The sequence below is a fragment of the Anabrus simplex genome, chromosome 3, assembly GCF_040414725.1.
Source record: "Anabrus simplex isolate iqAnaSimp1 chromosome 3, ASM4041472v1, whole genome shotgun sequence".
Taxonomy (NCBI): Eukaryota; Metazoa; Arthropoda; class Insecta; order Orthoptera; family Tettigoniidae; genus Anabrus; species Anabrus simplex.
Genome location: NC_090267.1, coordinates 90751513 through 90775192, shown reverse-complemented (window position 1 = coordinate 90775192; position 23680 = coordinate 90751513). Strand labels below are relative to the sequence as shown.

The 23680-nt window shown below is 40.4% G+C and overlaps 1 protein-coding gene across 1 annotated transcript in view; it reads right to left on the bottom strand.

The window, feature by feature from the left end:
• LOC136866009 (UDP-glycosyltransferase UGT5-like) overlaps positions 1-23359 on the bottom strand; it is a 49601-nt gene extending 26242 nt beyond the window's left edge. Inside the window, exons 1-3 of the mRNA XM_068227005.1 lie at positions 23199-23359; positions 10427-10605; positions 2227-2689 (exon numbers count right to left, since the gene is read on the bottom strand). Of these exons, the coding sequence (XP_068083106.1) occupies positions 2227-2689; positions 10427-10605; positions 23199-23258 (702 nt within the window). The 5' untranslated portion in view covers positions 23259-23359. The remainder of the gene's footprint in view (positions 1-2226; positions 2690-10426; positions 10606-23198) is intronic.
• Between the last annotated feature and the right edge of the window lie 321 nt (positions 23360-23680).

Sequence of the window (23680 nt, the reverse complement as noted above, 5' to 3'; positions counted from 1 at the left end):
GGCGGCTGTGTTAACGCAGAACAAAAGTAAAATTCATAATAACTTTACTGCTCTACGAACATTGAAGTATGCGAGCACTATTCTTGGTTTTCAAATAGCATGAAGTTCACCTGGGAATGACGAGAAGCATAGAAGTAATGTATACCGCATTTACCGGTCGATTTTTTAAAAATAATTGTTTCCGAATTGACCCCAATAGTCCCCACATTATCTCGGTTAATCAGGGTTCTACTGTATCACATGTTTAAAAAAAAAAAATTGTTTCCGAATTGACCCCAATAGTCCCCACATTATCTCGGTTAATCAGGGTTCTACTGTATCACATGTTAATCATTCTCATCTTGGAAATTATACACAACACTAGCACAGAGAATTCAATACTCGCGTTTTTGTGTGCATGAGAACTTTCATGCTTATTTATTTTTCCACTCAAATGAGCAAGTTCTGTGCACCCAGCTGAATTCCATACACTTCTTTCTTTTCTAAAAAATAAAGAGGGCAAACAAAAAAGCGCATTCCTAGATCTACATCCACTTGCGTGTTTCGTACACTTCTCTCTTAAACTTGCGCCTATACTTGCGTTTGCCAGATTTTTTTAACCTTTCCGATAATCAAATCTGCTCTGTCCGGTCCAAGCCGTTTAATTTCTAACTTATCCTGATAGGCTAATATTTCGCTGGTTAAAATACCTGAACTGAATTCATTTCCCCTTTAACAAAGAATGCCATGGTTACAAAGCAAACAAACCCAGAAGTAAAACACAACACTTAGTTTCACCTGAAAAGATTTTCCAATCACAAGGTAAAGCAAACGTCTTCCCGCGATTACGCACACCTGTTCACATAGAGCTAGGAAATGCCTATACAGAATTACTAGCGAAGTCTGCTGGTAATGTAATGCAATAGTAGCTCCTGGGAGGCTTTGGCTAACCGTAGTAGGGGAGGTAGCGGACTTCTGTGGTCAACTGCAATGCTGCCACTGGCTCTAGACGGCAAGGCACGTACCCATCGAGCACAGAATAACATAGAGATGGCAATGCCTACTGCCATGCATTGGCTCGCTGAAACCGAGTTTTGCGCGCATCGCCATGTTGGCATTACCAGCAGTGCTAGTTAATTCCTATCCGAGTCACGTTAATTCATATCAGAGGTTGTCATTTTAAAAGATTTCTGTAACATAATTTCATTGGTTAACGTATTTAACGCAGTAGAAAAGTGCCTTAGTCATAATGATAAGCACGGGACAGTCCAGAAACTGTTTTAATCGCAGTACCGGTAGTTTAAAATTCGGAAATATGAGCTCAAATAGCCTGTTATTATATCAGTTTGTATTTAGCTCAAACGAATTGCTGATTTGTAAGGCGCAGCTAAAAATAATGGAACATTTTCATAAAGACCTACTTTAGAGAAAGAATAAGACAGGTTATGGACCATGGATATTTATATAGATACCATATACAGAACACATCCACGCACAGTATCATACACAATAAAAATATACACAGTCTGTAGGCTACGTTTGCACTGTGAATAGGGTCTAACTGGTCTCAAGTGTTTTGGTACAAGCGACATGGCGGCCGCTTGTGTCCACTGACTTCAACTCAGACGGCACATCGCCTACCCTATGTTATTCTGTGGTCGGTGCACGTACCTTACCGTGCTCCTCGCTAACAGGAATATCTGTGCACAAACCATGACATCATCTGCTTTGCTCATGCGTATAGTCTTCAGAACAATAGCGCATTATCCAGTGACCTCGCTGCACTATCAGTCAAAACGAACAACTGTTGGTGTAACGGAGCTTCGATATAAGTCGAATGCTTTCGCGCGATTGTCGAAATCAGGTCGAAAGAAAGGAAAGTTTTAAATTACCCACGAATGCGTAAATATGTATTAAAACTGGGTGTTCACGTGGTCATGTGCTCCTGAGAGCCCACCGCTAATGCCAGTGAGCCTGCCATTATCATCAAAAATCCGTACCTCGCACATTATATTGAAAACAACGCATGGGGACCTCCCAATGCTGTTTCTCGGATAACACTAAGAGACATGCAATTTAAAAAATCATATTCACTGCATGTAGAAATTTACTTCGATATCCGTATACAATGTAGAATAACGTAGCGAAGCACGGGTACATTTGATAGTGAATAACAAAGATGAATAAGTACAGCCTTATATAACATGTGCAAATGCACTGAATTCTAATGTTTAGTAATGTTCTTACCTGAGGGAGAGGTTTAGTTGTAGTCTGGACGTGCAGCCCAGTAAGTTCCACTACATTTGGAAGCAGCGGTCGTGGGTAGGACAGACTCCAGTGGTTGTTGAGGAGTAACAGGCTGTCGTTAAATTCAGTCTCGTACACTGACGGTGGTGCAGAGCCGAAGTACTTCCTCAGTAAGGCTTCCTGTCCAGGTAGTACCTCCGATCTCCATACGTACATCATCTTCATACAGACGTAGGCATTGTATAAGCGTTCCCAGAATGACATGTGGTCGGAATATGAAGTCAATAAATCTGGTAGGTACGAAGGATTGAATGGATTCCCCATGTTGTTGTAAGATATTGCCATACCTCCTAGAGACAGTACTCCAACCACTGGTGGGGATCCCACTTGGTGAATCAGGCCGAAGTACGCTTGGCTCATCAACCTTTCAATAATCACTAGATCGAATCTTGTATCTTTATTCCTGAAAATATAATTTCGAATATTATTAAATTGGTACAATTATATTTTATCTAACGTAGAAAATATCGGAATTTTCACTTTTAATTAAATTTCTCTTTTAAATGTTATACTTTACCACCATTCAGCAATCTGATTGTGAGTGCGTATTGACGGACGTACATACATGTATACCTACATTACATGTTTTACACTCTATACTGTACCCGACCACCTGTCCTAAAGTGCGCCTGCCTAAACTCATCGGTAGAGTTCGTGGAGCGTCCGGGTGTGTCTCCCAAAACTAGCAGTCTAAATCTTATGTGTAAAATAACATGCCCTGTCTGACTGACTGACTGACTGACTGACTGACTGACTGACTGACTGACTGACTGACTGACTGACTGACTGACTGACTGACTGACTGACTGACTCATCATCGCCAAGCCAAGCCTACTGGACAGAAAGAATTTAAATTTTGGGGATACATTTACATTAAAGTGTAGGTGCTAACTAAGAGGGGGATTTTTTATATGCTGTCGTTAAGGGGGTGAAAAGGGGGTGAATTATTTAAATGAGTATATCAATTCTCAAAAACTTTCTAGTTTAGAGACGTAAAAATTGGCATTTGAAGTATTCGTAATTTTCTGAAAATTCTCTTACGTGAGGGTAAAACGAGGAGAAATCGGGCACAATTCCTTTTCTTTTGAGGGTACTTACATATACAAAAACAAGATAAGATATTACAGACATGAAAATTGGTATTTGGAATCTCCTTTAATAATAAAGAGATAATTTTGAGTTCGGAAAATCCACTTAAGGAGGGCGAAAAGAGATCAAAAATGGGGTGAATTTTTAAAATGAGTAAATCTACAGTACAAAAACTGAAAATTTTTATGAGGATACTTATATCTCAAAAACTGAGGATGTTACAGGCGTGAAAATTGGTATTTTCCATCTCCTTTAAAAACATGGAAACACTTTTTTTCGGAAAATACTCTTAAGTGTGGGGTGAAAAGGACTGAAGAAGGAGTTGAATTCTTTTTGTGAGGGTACTTATATCTAAAAAGCTGGAGATGTTACAGATATGAAAATTTGTATTTGGAATCTCATTAAATGATAAAGAAACGCGTGTTTTTAAATTCTATGAAAATCCAACTGGGGGGGGGGGTTGAAAAGGAATGAAGGAGGAGTTGAATTATTTTTAGGAGAATATTTATATATCTAAAACTGAAGACGTTGCAGACGTGAACATTGGTATACATCTATATGTATAAAATGTGATAGGTTTCAAAAAAATCCCACCCCTAAGGGGATGAAACAGGGGTGAACCCCTAAACACTAAAACATTCATTCCTCCGATACCGTTGACCAGACATAGTTGAAATAGCACTCAATGATTCTTTCTTTATGCACTAGGTGGTAAGCAAGACAAGTTTAGAAACAAATCAGCCCTTAAGGGTAATATGGGGGTTAATACCCTAAATCAAAGATGTTTCTTTCTCTGAAAGCGTTTGACGTACAAGTTCGAAATTTAACATGTTGGTTCCTCCTGTATGTCTTAAATTTTCGATTAAAACCTGATGTTAAAATAACACACCTATACTAGTTTCTTTCTGTGGTGGTGGGAGTGGGGGGCTGGCAACAAAAATATTAATTTCTCTCCTACCGTTTGATACACGGGCTTGAAGTTTCACATGATGGTTGTCCTGTATGTCTTAGATTTTAAGTAAAAGTGGTCTTAAAATAATACGCCCCTAAGGTATTTTTTGCCGAGAGAGAAATCCTGAAAAATAAGTATTTGTATCAATGAAACTGTGTGACATACATACGAGGTTGTAATTTCACATGATGGTTGCTTCTGTATGTAATAGATTTTAAAATAAAAAGTGGTCTTGAAACAATGCGCCCTTAAGGGGTTTTGACAGAGGAGTTGTAGGGCTGGGGCCTGATTACAAAAATATCAATTTCTCTGAAATCGCTTGATGTACGAGGATGGAAATTCACATGGTGATTACTCCCCAGTATCTTAGATTTTGAATGAAAATCGCTCATAAAACAATGCTCCCTTAATTGGTCTTGATTGGGGGTGATGTCCGATGTGGAATATATTTATTTCTCTGAAACTGTTTGATATACGAGGTGGAAACTTCATCATTTCTCCCGTGCGCATCACATTTTAACTAAGAAGTGGTCTTAAACAAACGCACTCTTGAGGAGTTTTGACTGGGGGTGAGTTCTGATGACATAATATTCATTTCTCTGAAACTGTTTTTCTGAAACTGAAATAATCTTGAATTTGATACACAACTGGACGAACATTTTTGAGACTGTATACTATTAATGGTATCTACAAATTCTCGCAGACGTTGAAAGTATAATATTTAAAGGTTTAAACCTCTCAAATTACTAATCACCTTCCACAATCGTAATGCATAAAAAAGGCCTAAATATTAAAGAAGGTTTCATCTCGATTTTATCAAAGATCGGCGGTGCCCTCTGTACACACTGAGTTCTATGTCTTAGATTTTAAATAAGAAGTGGCCTTCATATAATATACACCTAAGGGATTTTGACTGGGGGATGCTCCATGATAAAAGTATATTAACTCTATGAAAACGTTTGAATTACGAAGTTAAACTTACAAACCGTATCCTAGGTGTTAAATACGAATAACACAACGTTTGAAACAATTTTAACCCCTCAGAGCGTTAAATGGGCGTTAAGATCCGAAAGCAGATACATTCATTCCTTCCTCTGAAACGGTTTAACGTACGAAGACAAAAATTCAAATAGCGGTATATATTTTATATCATAGGAATGAATTAGGAAAAAATTTTAACATCCCGCCCCTAAGCTGTTGAATGGAGTTTCCTCCGCAAACGAAATTATTCCTGTCTCCAAAACCGTTCAACGTACAACTTTGTGATTTTACGAGAAGGTTCTTCGTTTGTGCCCTAGATGTAAGATAGCATATACTTCAAAATATTTCTCCTCTCAGTAGTTTAGATGGAGTTTGACTCTCAAGAAAAATATCCATTTTTCTGAAACCGTTTCATGATCATAAATTTTTACATGAAGGACGGTGTTCTATGTCCTAGATGTTAGGAAATAATGTTAAAACTTTCGCCGCCTAAGAAACAATTATACCTCGCTACTGTTCGACGTACACCACCCAAATTTCACAGGTTGACCAATTTTACATCCTAGATGTTGATAATATAGGGGTTAAAAAATTCGAATTCTTCTGTTCGGCGTATTAGGTAAGAAAATTAACAATCATTCCCCCAAAACCGTTTGACGTACGAGCTGACGGTGTATTTTACAGGCTCAGTCGAGATAGACTCTCCAAAATGTAAAATTATTAAAAATAATTTGCAATTTAAAACCGTAGCACGGGTAACTTGCTAGTGTTATATATAAAGGACAGGGATCTGAGAACATAACATTGAAAAAATACACTGACTGACAGAGCAAATGCAACACCAAGAAGGAGTGGTCAGAACTTTATGCCAATTGCAGGGTAGACTGACGTCACTGAGGTATGCTCATGATGTGAAATGCGCCGCTGTGCTGCGCACGTAGCGAACGATAAATGGGACACGGCGTTGGCGAATGGCCCACTTCGTACCGTGATTTCTCAGCCGACAGTCATTGTAGAACGTGTTGTCGTGTGCCACAGGACACGTGTATACCTAAAAATGCCAGGCCGCCGTCAACGGAGGCATTTCCAGCAGACAGACGACTTTACGAGGGGAATGGTGATCGGGCTGAGAAGGGCAGGTTGGTCGCTTCATCAAATCGCAGCCGATACCCATAGGGATGTGTCCACGGTGCAGCGCCTGTGGCGAAGATGGTTGGCGCAGGGACATGTGGCACGTGCGAGGGGTCCAGGCGCAGCCCGAGTGACGTCAGCACGCGAGGATCGGCGCATCCGCCGCCAAGCGGTGGCAGCCCCGCACGCCACGTCAACCGCCATTTTTCAGCATGTGCAAGACACCCTGGCTGTTCCAATATCGACCAGAACAATTTCCCGTCGATTGGTTGAAGGAGGCCTGCACTCCCGGCGTCCGCTCAGAAGACTACCATAGACTCCACAGCATAGACGTGCACGCCTGGCATGGTGCCGGGCTAGAGCGACTTGGATGAGGGAATGGCGGAACGTCGTGTTCTCCGATGAGCCACGCTTCTGTTCTGTCAGTGATAGTCACCGCAGACGAGTGTGGCGTCGGCGTGGAGAAAGGTCAAATCCGGCAGTAACTGTGGAGCGCCCTACCGCTAGACAACGCGGCATCATGGTTTGGGGCGCTATTGCGTATGATTCCACGTCACCTCTAGTGCGTATTCAAGGCACGTTAAATGCCCACCGCTACGTGCAGCATGTGCTGCGGCCGGTGGCACTCGCGTACCTTCAGGGGCTGCCCAATGCTTTGTTTCAGCAGGATAATGCCCGCCCACACACTGCTCGCATCTCCCAACAGGCTCTACGAGGTGTACAGATGCTTCCGTGGCCAGCGTACTCTCCGGATCTCTCACCAATCGAACGCGTGTGGGATCTCATTGGACGCCGTTTGCAAACTCTGCCCCAGCCTCGTACGGACGACCAACTGTGGCAAATGGTTGACAGAGAATGGAGAACCATCCCTCAGGACACCATCCGCACTCTTATTGACTCTATACCTCGACGTGTTTCTGCGTGCATCGCCGCTCGCGGTGGTCCTACATCCTACTGAGTCGATGCCGTGCGCATTGTGTAACCTGCATATCGGTTTGAAATAAACATCAATTATTCGTCCGTGCCGACTCTGTTTTTTCCCCAACTTTCATCCCTTTCGAACCACTCCTCCTTGGTGTTGCATTGTCACTGTCAGTCAGTGTATTCGATGTAAGAGGTATGAACAAAATTTATTAAACTAAGACATGCATTAATCTAAGACCAGTTGAAGAACCAGTAATCACCAGTCATCCCGGAGCAGTTATCACCAATCATCACGAACCAGTCATCACCAGCTGGTTAATTCCAGGCTGTGTATTATGTGTTAATGTCATGCTTTCATAACGTGTGTACAACGGTTATGCCCCATCCCCCCCCCCTCCCTCGCCCATCTCACACCGTCTCACATCATTATCATCCTCTGGTCTTCGCCACATACTTTCTTTCCATCCTTCAGGTCTGTTCTCTTCTATCCTGGTGTATTTCGGTGTATTTTATTTTATTTCATTAATTTCTATTTTATTTTACTACCCAGTCGAGATTTTCTTCTGAAGGTGCAGGGCAAAGTTCATCAAAGGCCACGTGTACTCCTTGTGCCGTTCGCCTGGTGGTACTAAACATAGGCAATGCAAACCCACGGCGTATCACACGTATGGTACCACCTACAGGCAACGCAGGCCTATGGTGACCCTCACATAATGGTACCACTCTCAGGCAAGGCAGACCCATGGTGTTTCTCACATAGTGTTACTAATCACGGGCAACAGCCAACCCGTGATGTTCCTCACACAGTGGTGTTCTTCTCATAGTGTCACTACTCATAGGTGACGCAGACCCATTCTCAACACAGGAGAACCGATACATTCCAGGGCAGTGTACGGCACCTTTTCTCGCATGACATTTGTCTGAGTGGCCGAATGCGCTCCCGCCCCCACTCTCGCCTCGCCACGGTGGATTACACACGATGGTACTAACCGCAGGCAACGCCAAGACCAGTGGTTTACCTCACATAAGGGTAACTCCTAGGTAACGTAGTTCCATGGTGATCTTCACATGGTGTTACTAATCACAAGTAACGTCGACCCATGGTGTTCCTCACGTACTGGCACTAACCACAAGTAGTCTCATGGTTCGAATTTCATCATCCCTCGGTCACCCCTGGTAGTCACCTCTTACGATAAACAAGGCACCGTTGGTGTATTCTTCGTCTGCATACCCCACCCAAGGAGGTGTGCAGGACTAAGGTTACGTAGTAATGAAACGGTTAGCACAGGATAGGGTGGGATGGAAATGCTGCATCAAAACAGTCTATGGATTGACGACCCAAATAATAATTCGTAGAAGGGAGGATGGAAGGGGAACATGGATATGCACGGAGAAGATTATTCTGCCGTCAAACTTCCGAGAGTAGTTCGATATTTACGATACGCAAACCCTGACATGCAAGTTCGAAGTAGGTAGGATAAACCTTGGTGATAATCTGTAATCTGATAATCGTGCGAATATTTAAAAATTTGCAAGTTGTATTTTATTAGACTGACATTTCGGTGGTTAATATTTGTGGATGAACTAACAATTTAATTTCCCTGTTCTATGCAACTTACCGGTAGCCTACGCATTTTGTCACAATTGACTACAATTTGTTATTTCGTGATGCCATTGGCAATTCCGTGATAGTGCCATGGTAAGTTCGTAGTGCTTAAAAAGTCTATTAAAACACTATTAACACCGTTATCAATCAATTAAATTAAAATATCCCTTATTTTATCAATAAACCATTAAGAAACGTGAACAGAAATTACAATTTTTGGAAGGGAGCGCAAGGAAATTAACGACTATAAAACAATTGCCCGTCACAAACATCATGATATCACAGTGTTCTTGTGTTCATTAAAATACAAAATAGAAAACTTTCGTATTTGCAAAACTGTCAAACCGAAACCTACTTACTGCATATCGAGAATGTATTTATATATTCTACGTTCCGTCTCCATGGACAAAGCAAACGGTTTTCCCAGTTTAATGGTGCAGTGCCTGACATCGTCTTCATCTTCAGTCCGTTTAAAAAAACTATTTTAGAGTGGACCATGGCACCTCACACTCTTTCAAAGCCTTAAAAAAGGGTAGTTTATCCTTTACGAGTTTTACTGAATTAAGCAACTTTTCGTTTTTGTATTGGCGGTACTTCGGAGGCATCTAACATGAAAGAGGAATATAAGGGTATGATAAATTCGTGATTAATAGGTTAATTCGTGATATTTTAATTTTAAAAGATAATAGGTTAACATCATGCTATATTAACACCATTATTTATGTAAAAGTAAAACATGGCAAAAGTATGGTGTTAAAAATGCAAGAAATTGAAGCACATGTTATCAACGCCATGCCGGTTAACGTTTTCCCCACGAAATCTGGAAAGCTGCGGATATTAAATACAAACCTACATTCACAATACTATTACAATATGTTCAAAAATGTGGAAATTTTGATGTACACGTATGTTAAATTATAACTTCTTACCTTTCTTCTTTTTGTAGACATCTGTTATGAAAGTAATGCAAGAATTGCATGGTACAAAATGCAACAACATACTTTCCCTAAAAGGCAATAATTCTTTGTGACCCACGCTGGGTGAAACTAGAAATACTGACGAGATGTTTCCAGAAAAAAGACGTAGGCTACAGCACTACCTGTGAGCGAACATTTGTACTTCTGGGACGGATTACTTCGAGAGGGAATTTCAAAAGGTAATAAACGAAATTACCTAGCCTTACCCTATAATTACTCCATAATAATCTCCAGCTTTCTGTGAAGTGTTGACACCAGAAAAGTAAGGAAAAGAGAAATAAGATAATGCATTCTTAATGAGTAGAACACTACATTTCTAACGATTTGGGGCGGTCAAATCTATTAAGTCGTTGTTTCAAATAGCAAATTAATCAACAAATTTGCTGGTTTCATAACAATTAGCTAGAAGGTGGTAGGCTAGATAGTTTACATATAAATATTATAACTTATAGGTAAGATTTATTTATTCTTAATACTTACTTAATAAGGGCCTGGATTTGAGGAGAACCAAGCTGAAAGTCGGTTACTTTGGAAAGCAAGTAGTTGAAGATAGTCATAGTGTCAACAGGATGCATCTTATCCATGGCATGGAATTCCCATTCTGAAGTGAATTTGTAGGACTCCGATACATCAATATCGGTGAAGTTCGCAATAGGAATCTATAAGAACAATTAATGAGGATGCTCAAATATTTGCATTCAACTTATGAATGGAAAGTATTGCGGAATTAAAAATCACCTGTTATTATACTGAAGTTATTTAATACCCAGAATAACATCAGGTTTAATTTTGCAAGGAAATACTTCTGTAGCATTAACAGGAAAGAAATGTGATAATGAACCCTTGTACTTACGTAGAATTATGGGTTCAATATGTTAGTGTTCGTTAATTAGAAACTCTGATCAGCATGACTATGTACAGTGTTACGAATAAACCGTTATCAATTTTATTGCTCTGGTTTATTTCAGGATGACCCTATAAATGCACATACCGATATATATATTATCAACGCAATGCCGATTGACATTTTCCCCATAAAATGCTAAAATTTTTATCTGAAGTATATATATTCTAATAATCAGCCTTGAATGGCCTCACTTACTCGTTGTTTCTGTTTACATGCCTCTCTTTGTCACGGCACAGCAGGCGGTCTGGCCCGATCCTATTACCTTGGGACGGCTAATACTTACTTTCACTTCCCCACGTCCAGTCCCCTCATGCAGCAGCTGTGTGTGGACCACTGGATTTGAACACAGGGTTACGTGCTACACAACATTGGATGACTATTCCTTGGTTCTACTCCAGAACAGTCAGTAATTCGCACAGTCACATGCAGTGAACAACTAAACAGTAACAGCTCAACAGTATTCGACAACAGGACGATACTCACAACAGCTCACACTCATGATAGCGGCTCACGGTGAGATCGTCAGTTCACAGAAATACACAAACCCACAGTACTCCCAGGTGGTACACTGTCTTCCGTTCCGCACATCTTCAGTCCAGCCACTCTCTGGATACTCCAATACCAACAACCACAGATCCTCGTTCAGACCTGGGTGGGACACTAGTGACAGCCAACACCTCTGTCACCGTCAGCCCAGCTACCGAACCCCGACACACTGAGTCTCACACTGACTCCACCACGGAGACCAACACTGACTCCGAGTCCAGCACTAACACTGTCTCCACCACGGAGCCTAATACTGGCTGACTGTCCGCTGCTAGCCTCCGTTTTTATAGCTCGGGTGATGTGAACCAGAACATACGCGAGTTGGCTAGGGGCGGAACATTCCCGTAGAATCTCCAAGAGCCCACAGGTAAAAAAGCCGACGAGAACAATACACGGAAATGCCAGCCATGCCCTCCAGGCCGGCTGACTCACTAGTCCCTTCCAAGAAATACCGAAAGGGGCTGTCACGGAATTCGGACGCGTATTGTGGTGTGCCTAGAGACTTGTCAAGTTGCCTTTTGATCAAGGCTAAATTTAATAATTATTTCGACTCATGGAAATTGATCTAGGAGTGTCTTATATCTTGAGATAATAGTTACGCTGTCCGCCACTGCTGCGCCGGCTTTCGGTAGGCATGCTGTGGAGTCTGTGCTGCCACCTAGGAGCAACCACGGAACTAGACTCACTTTTACTCCTTGCACGCGCGATAATAGGCGACTGGTTTTGTTTTGAAAAGTGAAGACACGACGGAGCTGCTTCTGTGATTACTGTTGGATTTTGACCGGTTTTAAGTGAAGAAAGGAGAAAGGATGTGGGTTGTAATTGACCCTGGGTGATCGCATTGCCAAGCGGTGATGTCCTTATCGCCGTTCTATTTCCTTTTATTAATTTTTTTCTCTACGACCTTAGTACAATCTGTAAGTAAGCATCCACTTTTGTTACCAGGAAATCTGACGATGTGAGAAGGCAACCAGATAAACCCAAGTTAAATTCGTTTGGCTTAATGAAGTACTTAAAAGGATAATATTTTACTGTCTAAATCATATTTGTGCACAAGAAAAGTATTCTGCCGTTACCAAGGAAAGACTGTAATCTAGATCTTTTAATTGTAAATTAATTATCAATTATTTGGGGCTTTGTGTAATTGATTGTAATGTTGTTCAACGTGTTAATTCCTTATAATCTGAAAATCCCCATCAGGGAAGTCATTAAGAGTTGGAAATTGTTTCCTGTCACCATTCGGCTGTGCGTTTTTTCCTTTCTGGCGGGTAGCCATTTTGTGGTCCTTCGTCATGTGACCCCGTTGCCATGACAGCAGTGTTTACATGTGTGTGAGCGTTGCCCCTGTTATTTTGACATTTGCCGTCTCTGGCCTTTGTTATGTGCAGACAACTGACGTACGTTTTCGAGGGGATTGTTGATTTCGGCTCTCGGGATGAGACGTGATTCTGTAATGTGTCTCTATTTCTCCGTATGATTGGCTGTTGTGATTTACTAAAATTTTAATGCGGATAATTTTGGTCCTTGACGACTTGTTCTATCTGTGGATCACTTAAATATTTTATCTGTTTTCTCCTTCCTAATATTTTTGGTGGAATCGATTTATTGCGGATTTCACATGTTACTGCTCCGGTTCTGCAGTTGAAGTGGTCATTAAGGAACATTTTTCACTCTGAAATATTTTGTTGTGTGAAAACCTGGTTTGGAAAAAGTGATCAATTAAGTACCCTATTTTTGTGTTCATTTCTTTCGGTTGTTTCCTATTCCTAGTTTACCCTCTCTGAAGATTTCTTGAAAGTACTGGTTTGCGAGCTCAGATTATTTTTCATTTTAATTGGTTTCCATGTTTTTAATTTTAAAGAACCTGAAGGTTGTATAATTAACTTAATTCCTTTCAATTTTACTTCATTGAATTTGAAATTTATCTTTAATTACGATTTATTAATTTAATTTCTTTTTATTCTCCTCTCTTGATTTGAGGTTAAGCTTTAATTACCATCTATTAATTTTATCCCTTTTATTTGCTATGACGGAAATTGAAATTTAGTTACTATTATTTAACCTTCTCTCAATAAAGTTTGGTGTAATTCGAAAATGAATACTGATTTTAGTCAGTAAGCATTATTTCTCTTTCTATCCACTTGACCTCTGTTTAGCCTAGCTGTTTCCACGCTTGCTACGATCTTCCTTTGGGAAAATTAGTACTGATTTATTTAATTTGTTTCCCTGATCGTGCAACTACTGTTTTGAAATATCTAGCTTGTAAGTTCGTGACAGTATTTTGGTATCAGTTCTCGTGGTTCATTTGTTTTGTTTGAATTTTAATTTTCTCTGTGATTCTATTTCCCTTTTAGTAAACTGTTAGTGGTTTTTTTACCTATCTTGAGAATTATTGGATACTGACTAAAATAATAACAAGGTACATTTTGAAAGTGTTTAGTTCTGAAGAACCTGAAGGTTGTATAATTAACTTAATTCCTTTCAATTTTACTTCATTGAATTTGAAATTTATCTTTAATTACGAGTTATTAATTTAATTTCTTTTTATTCTCCTCTCTTGATTTGAGGTTAAGCTTTAATTACCATCTATTAATTTTATCCCTTTTATTTGCCATGACGGAAATTGAAATTTAGTTGCTATTATTTAACCTTCTCTCAATAAAGTTTGGTGTAATCCGAAAATGAATACTGATTTTAGTCAGTAAGCATTATTTCTCTTTCTATCCACTTGACCTCTGTTTAGCCTAGCTGTTTCCACGCTTGCTACGATCTTCCTTTGGGAAAATTAGTACTGATTTATTTAATTTGTTTCCCTGATCGTGCAACTACTGTTGTGAAATATCTAGCTTGTAAGTTCGTGACAGGGCTACGACACGGCTGGCGCGTAACAGTAAATGGATCACGGTTATCATACATTGAAAATAGGTTATCTAGGGCTCGGAAGTTGAAAACTTAAAAATTGCCTAAAAGTGAGCAAAAACATGCAATCAAAAATACTTTAAACTGGCGAAACGGACGTAAAAATATGATCCAAGTTCATTCATAATTTTAGTTTCAATTACACATTTACTGAGAAACATAGTTTTTTAAATGCAAAATTCTGGTGAGATGTAACATACAGTGCGAACTAAAATATATGAGTGTAATACTTCTTCTTTCAGACAGTATATACTTTTTAAAAAGGATTCCCGTGTTTGTTAAAAAGAGTACTTGCAGGATTTAGAAAAATATCTTTTCCATCTAGAATGATTTCAGCGAGCCCGCAATGGACATCCTGGAGAAAGAATTTTAAATTAGTATAACTGGAATCATATTTAGCTTAACCGCACAAGGGTTACAGGAATCGGAATTCGTAAACCTTACATCAATAGTCATCTCCAAGTTCTTAGATGAAAAGGATCGTCGGTTTTCAGACAACACCTTGTGAAACATTCAGAAAGTTATCTCTACATCAACGGATGTTAAGGGTTCATACTTGAAGCAAGTGATATCTTCCTCTTCAAAAAAACTCGCATCAACATTTTCTCCTTTCAATATTTCACTTATCTTACACATAATATGATACTCCTGGATTCTTCAAGAATTAGTTTCATTTTTTTAATTTAATTTCATTTTCTCTCATTTCAGATAGGGGTACAATAAATGTATTTACTAGATAAATGGTGTTTAAGCGGTGAAAGATGAACTAATGATTCGAAATGAGAGTGGGCAGTAAAAATAGAGTCGAAAGGAGGTGAATTTAAGACCTAAAAAGGTCCAAAAAGGTCAAAAATACAAAAACGCCGATAAAGACTGAAAAGGACAAATGAAACCCAACATTTTCTGGCCTACGATGAAGACTAATTGCACATTTTAGATGTGGATTCAATATTTTAAATTCATCTACATGGTATAATTTTCGATATTATATGTATTTTAATTTAATTACCATTGACCGATTCGCTTGTCGAATCATCCATTATACATCAAGTGTTTTAAATTATCCTTGTTCCAACCATTGGGTACTTTAATAACGGCTGATGATGTCATAAAGTGGACGAAACATGACCTATTTTATTCAGTATAGTGTATGTTATTTTGTAATGAATACATTAACTTACGATTTGTAAAGGTGGAACTTTTTCACTAAAACCATTATAACGCTCATACAAGTGACAGAACGGGCTTATTAAGGAACTTGTTTCTTGCAATGTTCCCAGATATTCGAGTTCTTAACCGTGCTATACATTACGGGTCTACAATTATGCGGGAAGTTGTGGAAATACCTAAAAACCTAACAATTTCAACTGTGTAATTAATACCTGGTTGCCAGATATTAAGGATTTACATAGGCAGTTCTTTTCCCTGCCCTTTCACTATCGTTATTTCGTTTGGGGTTTTCCAAATGAGTACTCTCATCACCTGATAGTTCACTGTAGGCTGTGCTATGGGTCATACTTTCATAACTTGTGTACGCCTGTTATTGCATTATTCTTGATTCCTCACACTCTTGTGTCTTCAATCTCGCTGTAGTACGTCCTACTTTCCACCCCCTCCGCCTACGACTTTGTCCCCAGCCCCTGCCTGACTCAAGGCCATTTTTCTCGTATTTCTGCTACACAGTTTTCTTTCCACCTTCGGATCTACTCTGTTCTTCTCTCCTGTCAGTCTTTCGTTGAAATTGTGTATTTTATTTATCAGACCCTGATTCGTCTGATGACCTTCGTGTTTACTTCACACGCACATGCGGTGGAACAAGAACTTAATTGGAGCTAAGATGGTGTCGTCACCTTCCACTCAGAAGGCTGGCGCACAGTGAGCCATCTGGTGACGAACGAGAGTACCGAATACAGTACTATAGATCACAGCCGACTGTATCCCTCGCAGCGCTCCCCGTATATAGACCGACGGTAAAGCATTCTTAAATTCAAACGTTCATTATTAGAAACGTCTTACGCTTCCTGCGAACTAGGCGACCACGACAGCAGCCAAAGTCACGGCTTTGGTTGCAGATGGTACGGCCAACACAGCGACCAGCAGGACGGCTGATGTTATGGTCAGTTTTGACTCTTGAAATGGAGATTAAAGAGATCGCTGCTTTAGCATATCTTTACTGAAGAAAATACAAAAACAAGGAAAGTTGATGGGTACATCCGCTCTTAAGCTCTAGGTAAACAAAACATTGCTTTTTCTTTATTATCTACAACAGCGGTGGCCAGGAATGTCGCACCTGTGGAGCTCACTGATGTGCTGTGCGATGAGGTGGCCTCATGGTTGCACATTAAGGACACCATCCCTCCGGAACTGCTCCTCCCAGCGTAACCGATTTGACTAGCCATTCGGGGGGGGATACTGCTCTCCCTCCCCACCAGTCAACCAGAGTACGACACCCCAGCCATCCAGTCGTAGCAGTCATCCTTCCTGAGTCCGAACATTTCACACCGCACATTATTTTATTATTATTTGATTGTGGTTTATACTGAACCATATCATAATATGCTTATGTGGCATAATTTTATTTAAGCGCTCAATATAGTTGCGGGTAATGAAGGAAGGATCAGTGGATGGCCGTGCCATAGGCTGTGAGAAAGCCCATAGCGCTCCGGTAGAAACGAATTTCTCTGGTAGACCCAAGCCGTGAGTCGTGACTTCAATCATGTATGATTAAAATCATTGTTTACGCCCAATAGGGCGTACTCAAGCTCACAGCACACTCTGGATGAGGTGAGATTTAAACGACGAGATGTACTGAACATTCGTCACAGACCGAAAAAGTTATTTTTCAGGGCTGGAATCACCTGAATTTTATTCAATTAATTCGCCACTAAGCTAAATTCCACAGATATGACACAACACATGATTAAGATTATAATTATAGAGTAACAGGAGCTGATAAAAATATATGGTTGGGCTAAACTGGGAGATATGCGTATTAACAGGAGCAGGCGTTAACATCTGGCAAGCTCCCACAAAGAAAAAGGGTCTGTTTGCAGGTGGTTTCTCTTAGAGCTGGCAACTCGAGAGACTATAAAATCTGCGCTCTAAAGGAAGGGCTCTCATTCTGCTTTGAACTCCAAGTGTGACGTGTCGTGATTCGCAAACCGACAAGACATTTTCTTTGCGAAGTTTTTATTAAACTGAAAAAGAATTGCTGTGATTTAGCTCACAAGAGATGGTAACGATATGCATTTATAAACAATATCTAACACGTAGGCGAACTGTGTAATTAACGTGTGCGAATTTTTTAAAATTTTACCGCTGACAAGGAATGATTACAATCGGGCAAGTTCCCTTAATTTAGTGCCGCGTGGATCGAACTCATATCTGTGCGGAGGCTATAGTCAAATAATAGACAGTACTGAGTTTTTGATCGTGCATTCGTGCATGCTAAGCGGAGAGGTAGATGGTTCTAACTTAATTCAGCAGTTCTAGATACGACCGACATCAAGGAGACAACAATCATGGACTATCCAGGAGTCGACAAGAGGACCCTCATCCCTGTGCTGTGTACCGTAGTCATGGGCTCAGCACGCAGTTGTGTGAGTCGTCACTGATGGAGAGGTTGCTTGCCAAGTTAAGTCATTTTGTTCTATAAGCATGTGGAGTGATATCGAGATACACTAGTTTAGAGACGATTTAAACAAATAAATTAATATTTAAATGTAAGCCAGAATGGCATGAGTGTTGATTATTTTAGTAAATTTAAATACGTTCAGGGCAGTTTGCACCCTAAGTCCCCGAGCTTTGTGTTCATATATTTAGGTGGGAATAAGGGAGAGAATATGTTGTATATAGGTGTGTTACAGTCATTTGCATTTTATTCCAGTGTGTGTTGATTTTAGATAGAGTTGTATGGCCAGATTCTTCATAAAAACCGAATGGGCTGTACGCCATCAGCGTCGTAATGTTAAAGGGGATTAGACTAGAGACAGAGTATGTTAGGATGTTTTATTGCATGATGCATGAATTTCAGCTGTGAGAAGACGCAACAGTAGATCTTTCAATGTCGAAAGAAGAATGGGTTCTTTAAGTGTGGTGGCAGGCAAATTCATGAATGTACCGGTCGACGAACCGAGGAGTATTTATACTTGGGGCTAGAAAATTACCTATGGATATTTATGGGGCTGAGATGACAAGATATAGGCAATGGAAGCCATGATGTTATATTTTATACGAGATTATGCAAGGCTGTGAGCTGTATTTTTGTTGGTCACAGTTGCGTGCTATTCTGAAGCACCGAAAATGTTGGCGAGGGCCGACGTGTTATTGTTATTGCCAGGTAGAAGCCCTTTTCGACTCAGCTGTAGGCTGAGCGCAGAGAGAAAAAGTGAAAGTTGTTACAAATGACCCCGTTATCCTCGTGATTTCCCTGACCACAGTGCCCAGGTATTTTGATGTTTAGGTTGCCAACCAGATGATTTCCCTGGAGGAAGCCGATGACCTTAGATGTTAGGCCCCTTTAAACAACAAGTACCATCATCAATTATCTCCCTGGCGTGTCAAATGCTAATGCAATGCTGTATCTATGTGTGAGATATGCGATGTCCCCGGCCCGGATATGTTGGGTTCTTGACCCGACAGCTCTACCAACTTCAGTGCACATTCTGTGTGCCTTATTCTTACAAGTGTGGTTAATTTATCTTGTGATTTGTGTTGTTGTGTCCAGTGTGTTTTTTTGTTGTTATGTTGTCTTTGTTTAATAACAGGGAGACATAGCCCGATGGCTATTTTTGGGAAGAAAGGGTCTGACCTTATAAATGCTCATGGGTTCGGACCCATATAATTAGAATATGAGACTATTTTGGAATCGGACGCAGCAGTCCTGAACAAGTGTTTTATATTGTGTCCGAGTGATCGGAATGTATATATGTAGGCCAATCGGGTATTACTGTAGTATATCATGGACGGTTAGAATTTGAGCCCTCGAGAAAAGAACTAGGGACTTAACAAGGCGAGCAACATAACTAAATAAAATGTAATTCAGACATATTCCATGTAACGTGATTTTATTTTGATCTCTCAGGTTCGTTACCCGTCTTGTTTGCAAATGTTTGGTTTAATAATGTTAATTCATGTAAATATGCATGTAACTCTTCTGTGACTGACACAACCAGTGGTCAGTTGTTTAACCGATTTATATTTTTATATTTAGTATGATTTCACTTCATGTTTTAGTTTAACAAATCCATTATATCTGATTACTTGAGTTCGCATTCACTAGATTTATATGTACGTATTACCTCTCCTTTTTTCTTTAGTGTATTGTTTTAGTTAGATATTTTATTGTCCACATCCGGACGTGCCACGCTCTTCTACCTCTGAGCTAGGCCAAAATTAGGACAGGATACGGTACAATACGTCGTATACAATAAACAAATACAAATCCATACGATATTTCCTTGTTTGATGAAACCTGTGACAATATATTCTATATAACAATACATCACATACGTTATGCTAATTTTACCGTATCAACGCTTTGTCGAAGTCATTAAGAAACCAATGTCCGGTACACAGACAAACACAAGCTGTTTCGCAAGCTTTCGTCAGATAAACTGGCACGCAACCGTAGCCTGCGAAATTTCATTACCGAAGAAATCCTCTCACAAACATATGTTGAACCAGATATTTAGAGAGCTTTAGCAACCTCATATTGGAGGCGTGCAAAGTCTACTCGAGGGAAATGTTCGTAAAATTCTTTTGTACTCTTGACGAGGAATAAGTTATCTCGATAGCGTGTGGTAGACTGGAGATCGATAAGAACCATCTGCAAGTGAACAGGAGCATCATCGACTGAAATAGTGAATGGTCTCGCAAATGATCGTAGAAGAGGAGATAGAATATTAATATCTTGAAATCGTTCTGCAAATTGTTTCTTGATGCCTACGATTACTGAAACATACTCATCGAACGCAGCACATTCACGAACAGAGTTCAACGTTGGAAAATGCGCTGCGTTCTCGCACTTGAGCTGGCTTTCCCAAAGTACAAGTTGTCTATAGCACACTTCCACTTTCTCGACCATATTACATATTATATGGTTTTCTCCTTGCATAGCAACGTTGAGAGCATTCGTATGAACGATAATATCAACTAGGAACGCAAGGTGTGCTCTCCACTGAGGATCTTCTAATTTTGACACACCGAGCTGGATAGCTGCAGTCGCTTAAGTGCGGGCAGTATCCAGTATTCGGGAGATTGTAGGTTCGAACCCCACAGTAGGCAACCCCGAAAATAGTTTTCCGTTGTTTCCCATTTTCACACCAAGCAAATGCTGGGGCTGTACCTTGCTAATGGGATGTTTCAGCAGGACAATGCCCGGGTTCACACTGCACGCATCTCTAGAGAAGCTCTCCACGACATCACAACCTTAGAATGGCCCGCCAGATCCCCGGACCTCTGTCCTATTGAGCACGTGTGGGACGTGTTGGGTCGACAACAGGCTAACCGTCCTCAGCCACTCAGTTTGGCAAGAAATACTGTAAGGAAAGGAGTAGAATTAAGTAATTTAATAGATACATATTTAGCAGTAGAATCATATCATATCATATCTAAGTAGTCGTGCGGTGCATTATGGATGCGAAAATCTTTTATCTGAGCTGTAGTGTGTGTCGTAGAGAGACGAGAGGGCAGAGGATTCATAATGGTGAAAGAAGAATGTGTAGGTATGAAAGAGTGAAGGTGTAAAGCTCATCTAGAAACGTAATAGGAAACTTGGTGTTTCTGGGGTGTACGGACCAAGAAGGGATGATGCTGACACATGATTATTTGATAATATAATCAAGTATGTGGGGAATTACACGGAAAAGAATGTCGTTTGTAATATGTGATCCCAATTTACCAATGTAGTAATATTAGCTGGGAAGGTAATGCGAATGACAGAAAGCATGACCAAATATTGTACATAAGTTACACTGGGAAAGACAGCTGAAACAGAAAATGATGAAACCAGCTAAAGTGAAAAATATTCTAGGCGGGGAGCTGAAAAAAACAGATGAACTCTATAAAGAAACTGAAGTGATAGATGGTATATGACATCACGGTGCTCTCTTTACCGTAGTTAAGCATAAATGTCATACAAAGAAAGGCTTTCAAAATAGGACTATCAGGCAGTACCATACAGCTGGCCCCGCGGTGTAGGGGTAGCGTGCCTGCATCTTAACTGGAATCCCGGGTTCGATAACCGGCCAGGTCAGGGATTTTAAATGGATCTGATGGTTGGTTCGAGGTTCACTCGTGCTACGGTGAGATGGCGGCCCCGGTCCTCGGTCTAGGAAGCCAAGAATAACGGTCGAAAGGATTCCTTGTGTTGACCACACGACACTTCATTATCTGCACGTCTTTTGGTAAGCTATGGCCCTTCGGAGCTGTTGCGCCATGGGGTTCGGTTGTAGCAGAACCATGTACCAAATGGTTGTTAGGAGAGTTTTTAAGTACCAGTTATTACCAGTGGAAAATAGTAAATGAAAATGTAAACATCCTACGGGATGAGTTTAAAGTAATTGGTGAGTAGTATAAAAACAAGTATGTACCTTTTAAGATTGTAAGAAATGGTAAACGCCTACTGTATAATAACAGAGAAATAGGGAGAGTAAGAAAGGTGCAGGTTGAAAAAAATAGACTTGTAAATATTTGTGACAGTAAGGAGTAATTCAAGGAACTTGCAAAGAAATTAAATGTAGCAAAGAAGTTAATTAAGGATAACAATATGATATTATTAGCGTTATTGGCAGTCATATGAATTTGAGTGAAAATGTAAAGGCATGTAATGGTAATTTAAGGCAGAAACAGGTAGCCGGAAGAACATCAGGAAACATTGATGAACAAAAAAGGGCATACGCAAGGATTTACGGAGCGAGTTTGCCCTGCGGTCAGCGTCACACAGTTGTGAGCTTGCATTCGAGGGATGGTGGGTTCGAATCCCACTGTCGGCAGCTCTGAAGATAGTTTTCCGTGGTTTCCTATTTCCAATTAATAAGTTTCGAACCGGCAACACCTAGGAAATTCCAACGTGAAGCCGCTGGTTGTAGCAGACATGTTCGTTCAAAAATCATCCGCCCGTTAGTTTGTCGCATTTCACGACTAGGCGACACGTACTCGAAATCAACAAATCGTCGTTGTGCCTAGAAATATCGTTATGTGACAAAGTTGAGAGGAGAAATACTGAAATACTGACTGACTGACTGACTGAAATACTTAGTACGAAAATTCGTTGATAAAGTTCATGCAGTACCGAACCTTATTGGGGTAATATTGAAAGATGCGTTCTGACAATTCTTAGAGGGAGATCCGCTTACTGGCTGCCTGAGTGGGGATAAGGAAGAAGGGGGTATGGTTGCCATGCAAACGGGGGTGGGCCCACTGCGGTTACCATGGAGATAAGACTGCTGGCCGGCTCGTGTTGCCTGGAGTTGCCAAACTCCTCGCTTCTGAGTTACGTACAACAGAACAGAGCGGTCTGAAGCAACGAACAAGTGAGCCGGAAGCGAAGGGAAGGAGAAAGGAATGTAGGAATTTGGCAACACAGAGCAATGGCACATGCAGTGCTCCTTCCACCAGCTCTATCTCTCAAAACAGAATATTTCTACTCAGAGTTCTAAGCTGAAATATTATCACATAGTGGTTTTTCTAGGTGCAACGACGAAATGCTGTAATTTATCGAACTGAAACCATTTAAGATGTAACGTTACCTGTCGCTAAATATAGAAGTTCTGAAGTATAATTTAAATAATTTTCAGTTTATGACAACCCGTCCTTGTTCCGTGTAGAATGATCACATCCCTGTATCTGATCATGTAAAAATAAATTACATGTTCCTACCTTTTGTGGATTAGGACTGATGACGGTGACCTGATGACCTCTGGCTGCCAAAGCCTTCATAATCACCTGGAACGGCAACTGGTGGCTGATGGATGGAGTTGGAAATATACCAAGTATTCGAGCACCATGGCCACAGCCCAGGGAAACGAGCAGTACCACGCCCACGAAGGACGTCACTGAGGATCTAAAACAACAATGAGTGACTGGTGTATTCTTTATTTCAGAGGCTAAATCTGAAATCCATAAAGACTTTCCAATTAACAGAGAAAGGGGACCATGCAACATTATTCATCTATACAATGTAATTTTTATGAAAAAAATGAAATATATTTCTTCACGTAAGTCGATATTTCCCAATTTAATGTAACCTACATGCATCTTCATTGTACAGTGTTCAGTCTGCAAGCCTCCGCAGTCCTCTATTTGTAACTAGGTCAGAGGCATCGCTTACAGTCCTGTAATCGTTAATCATTAGAAACTGA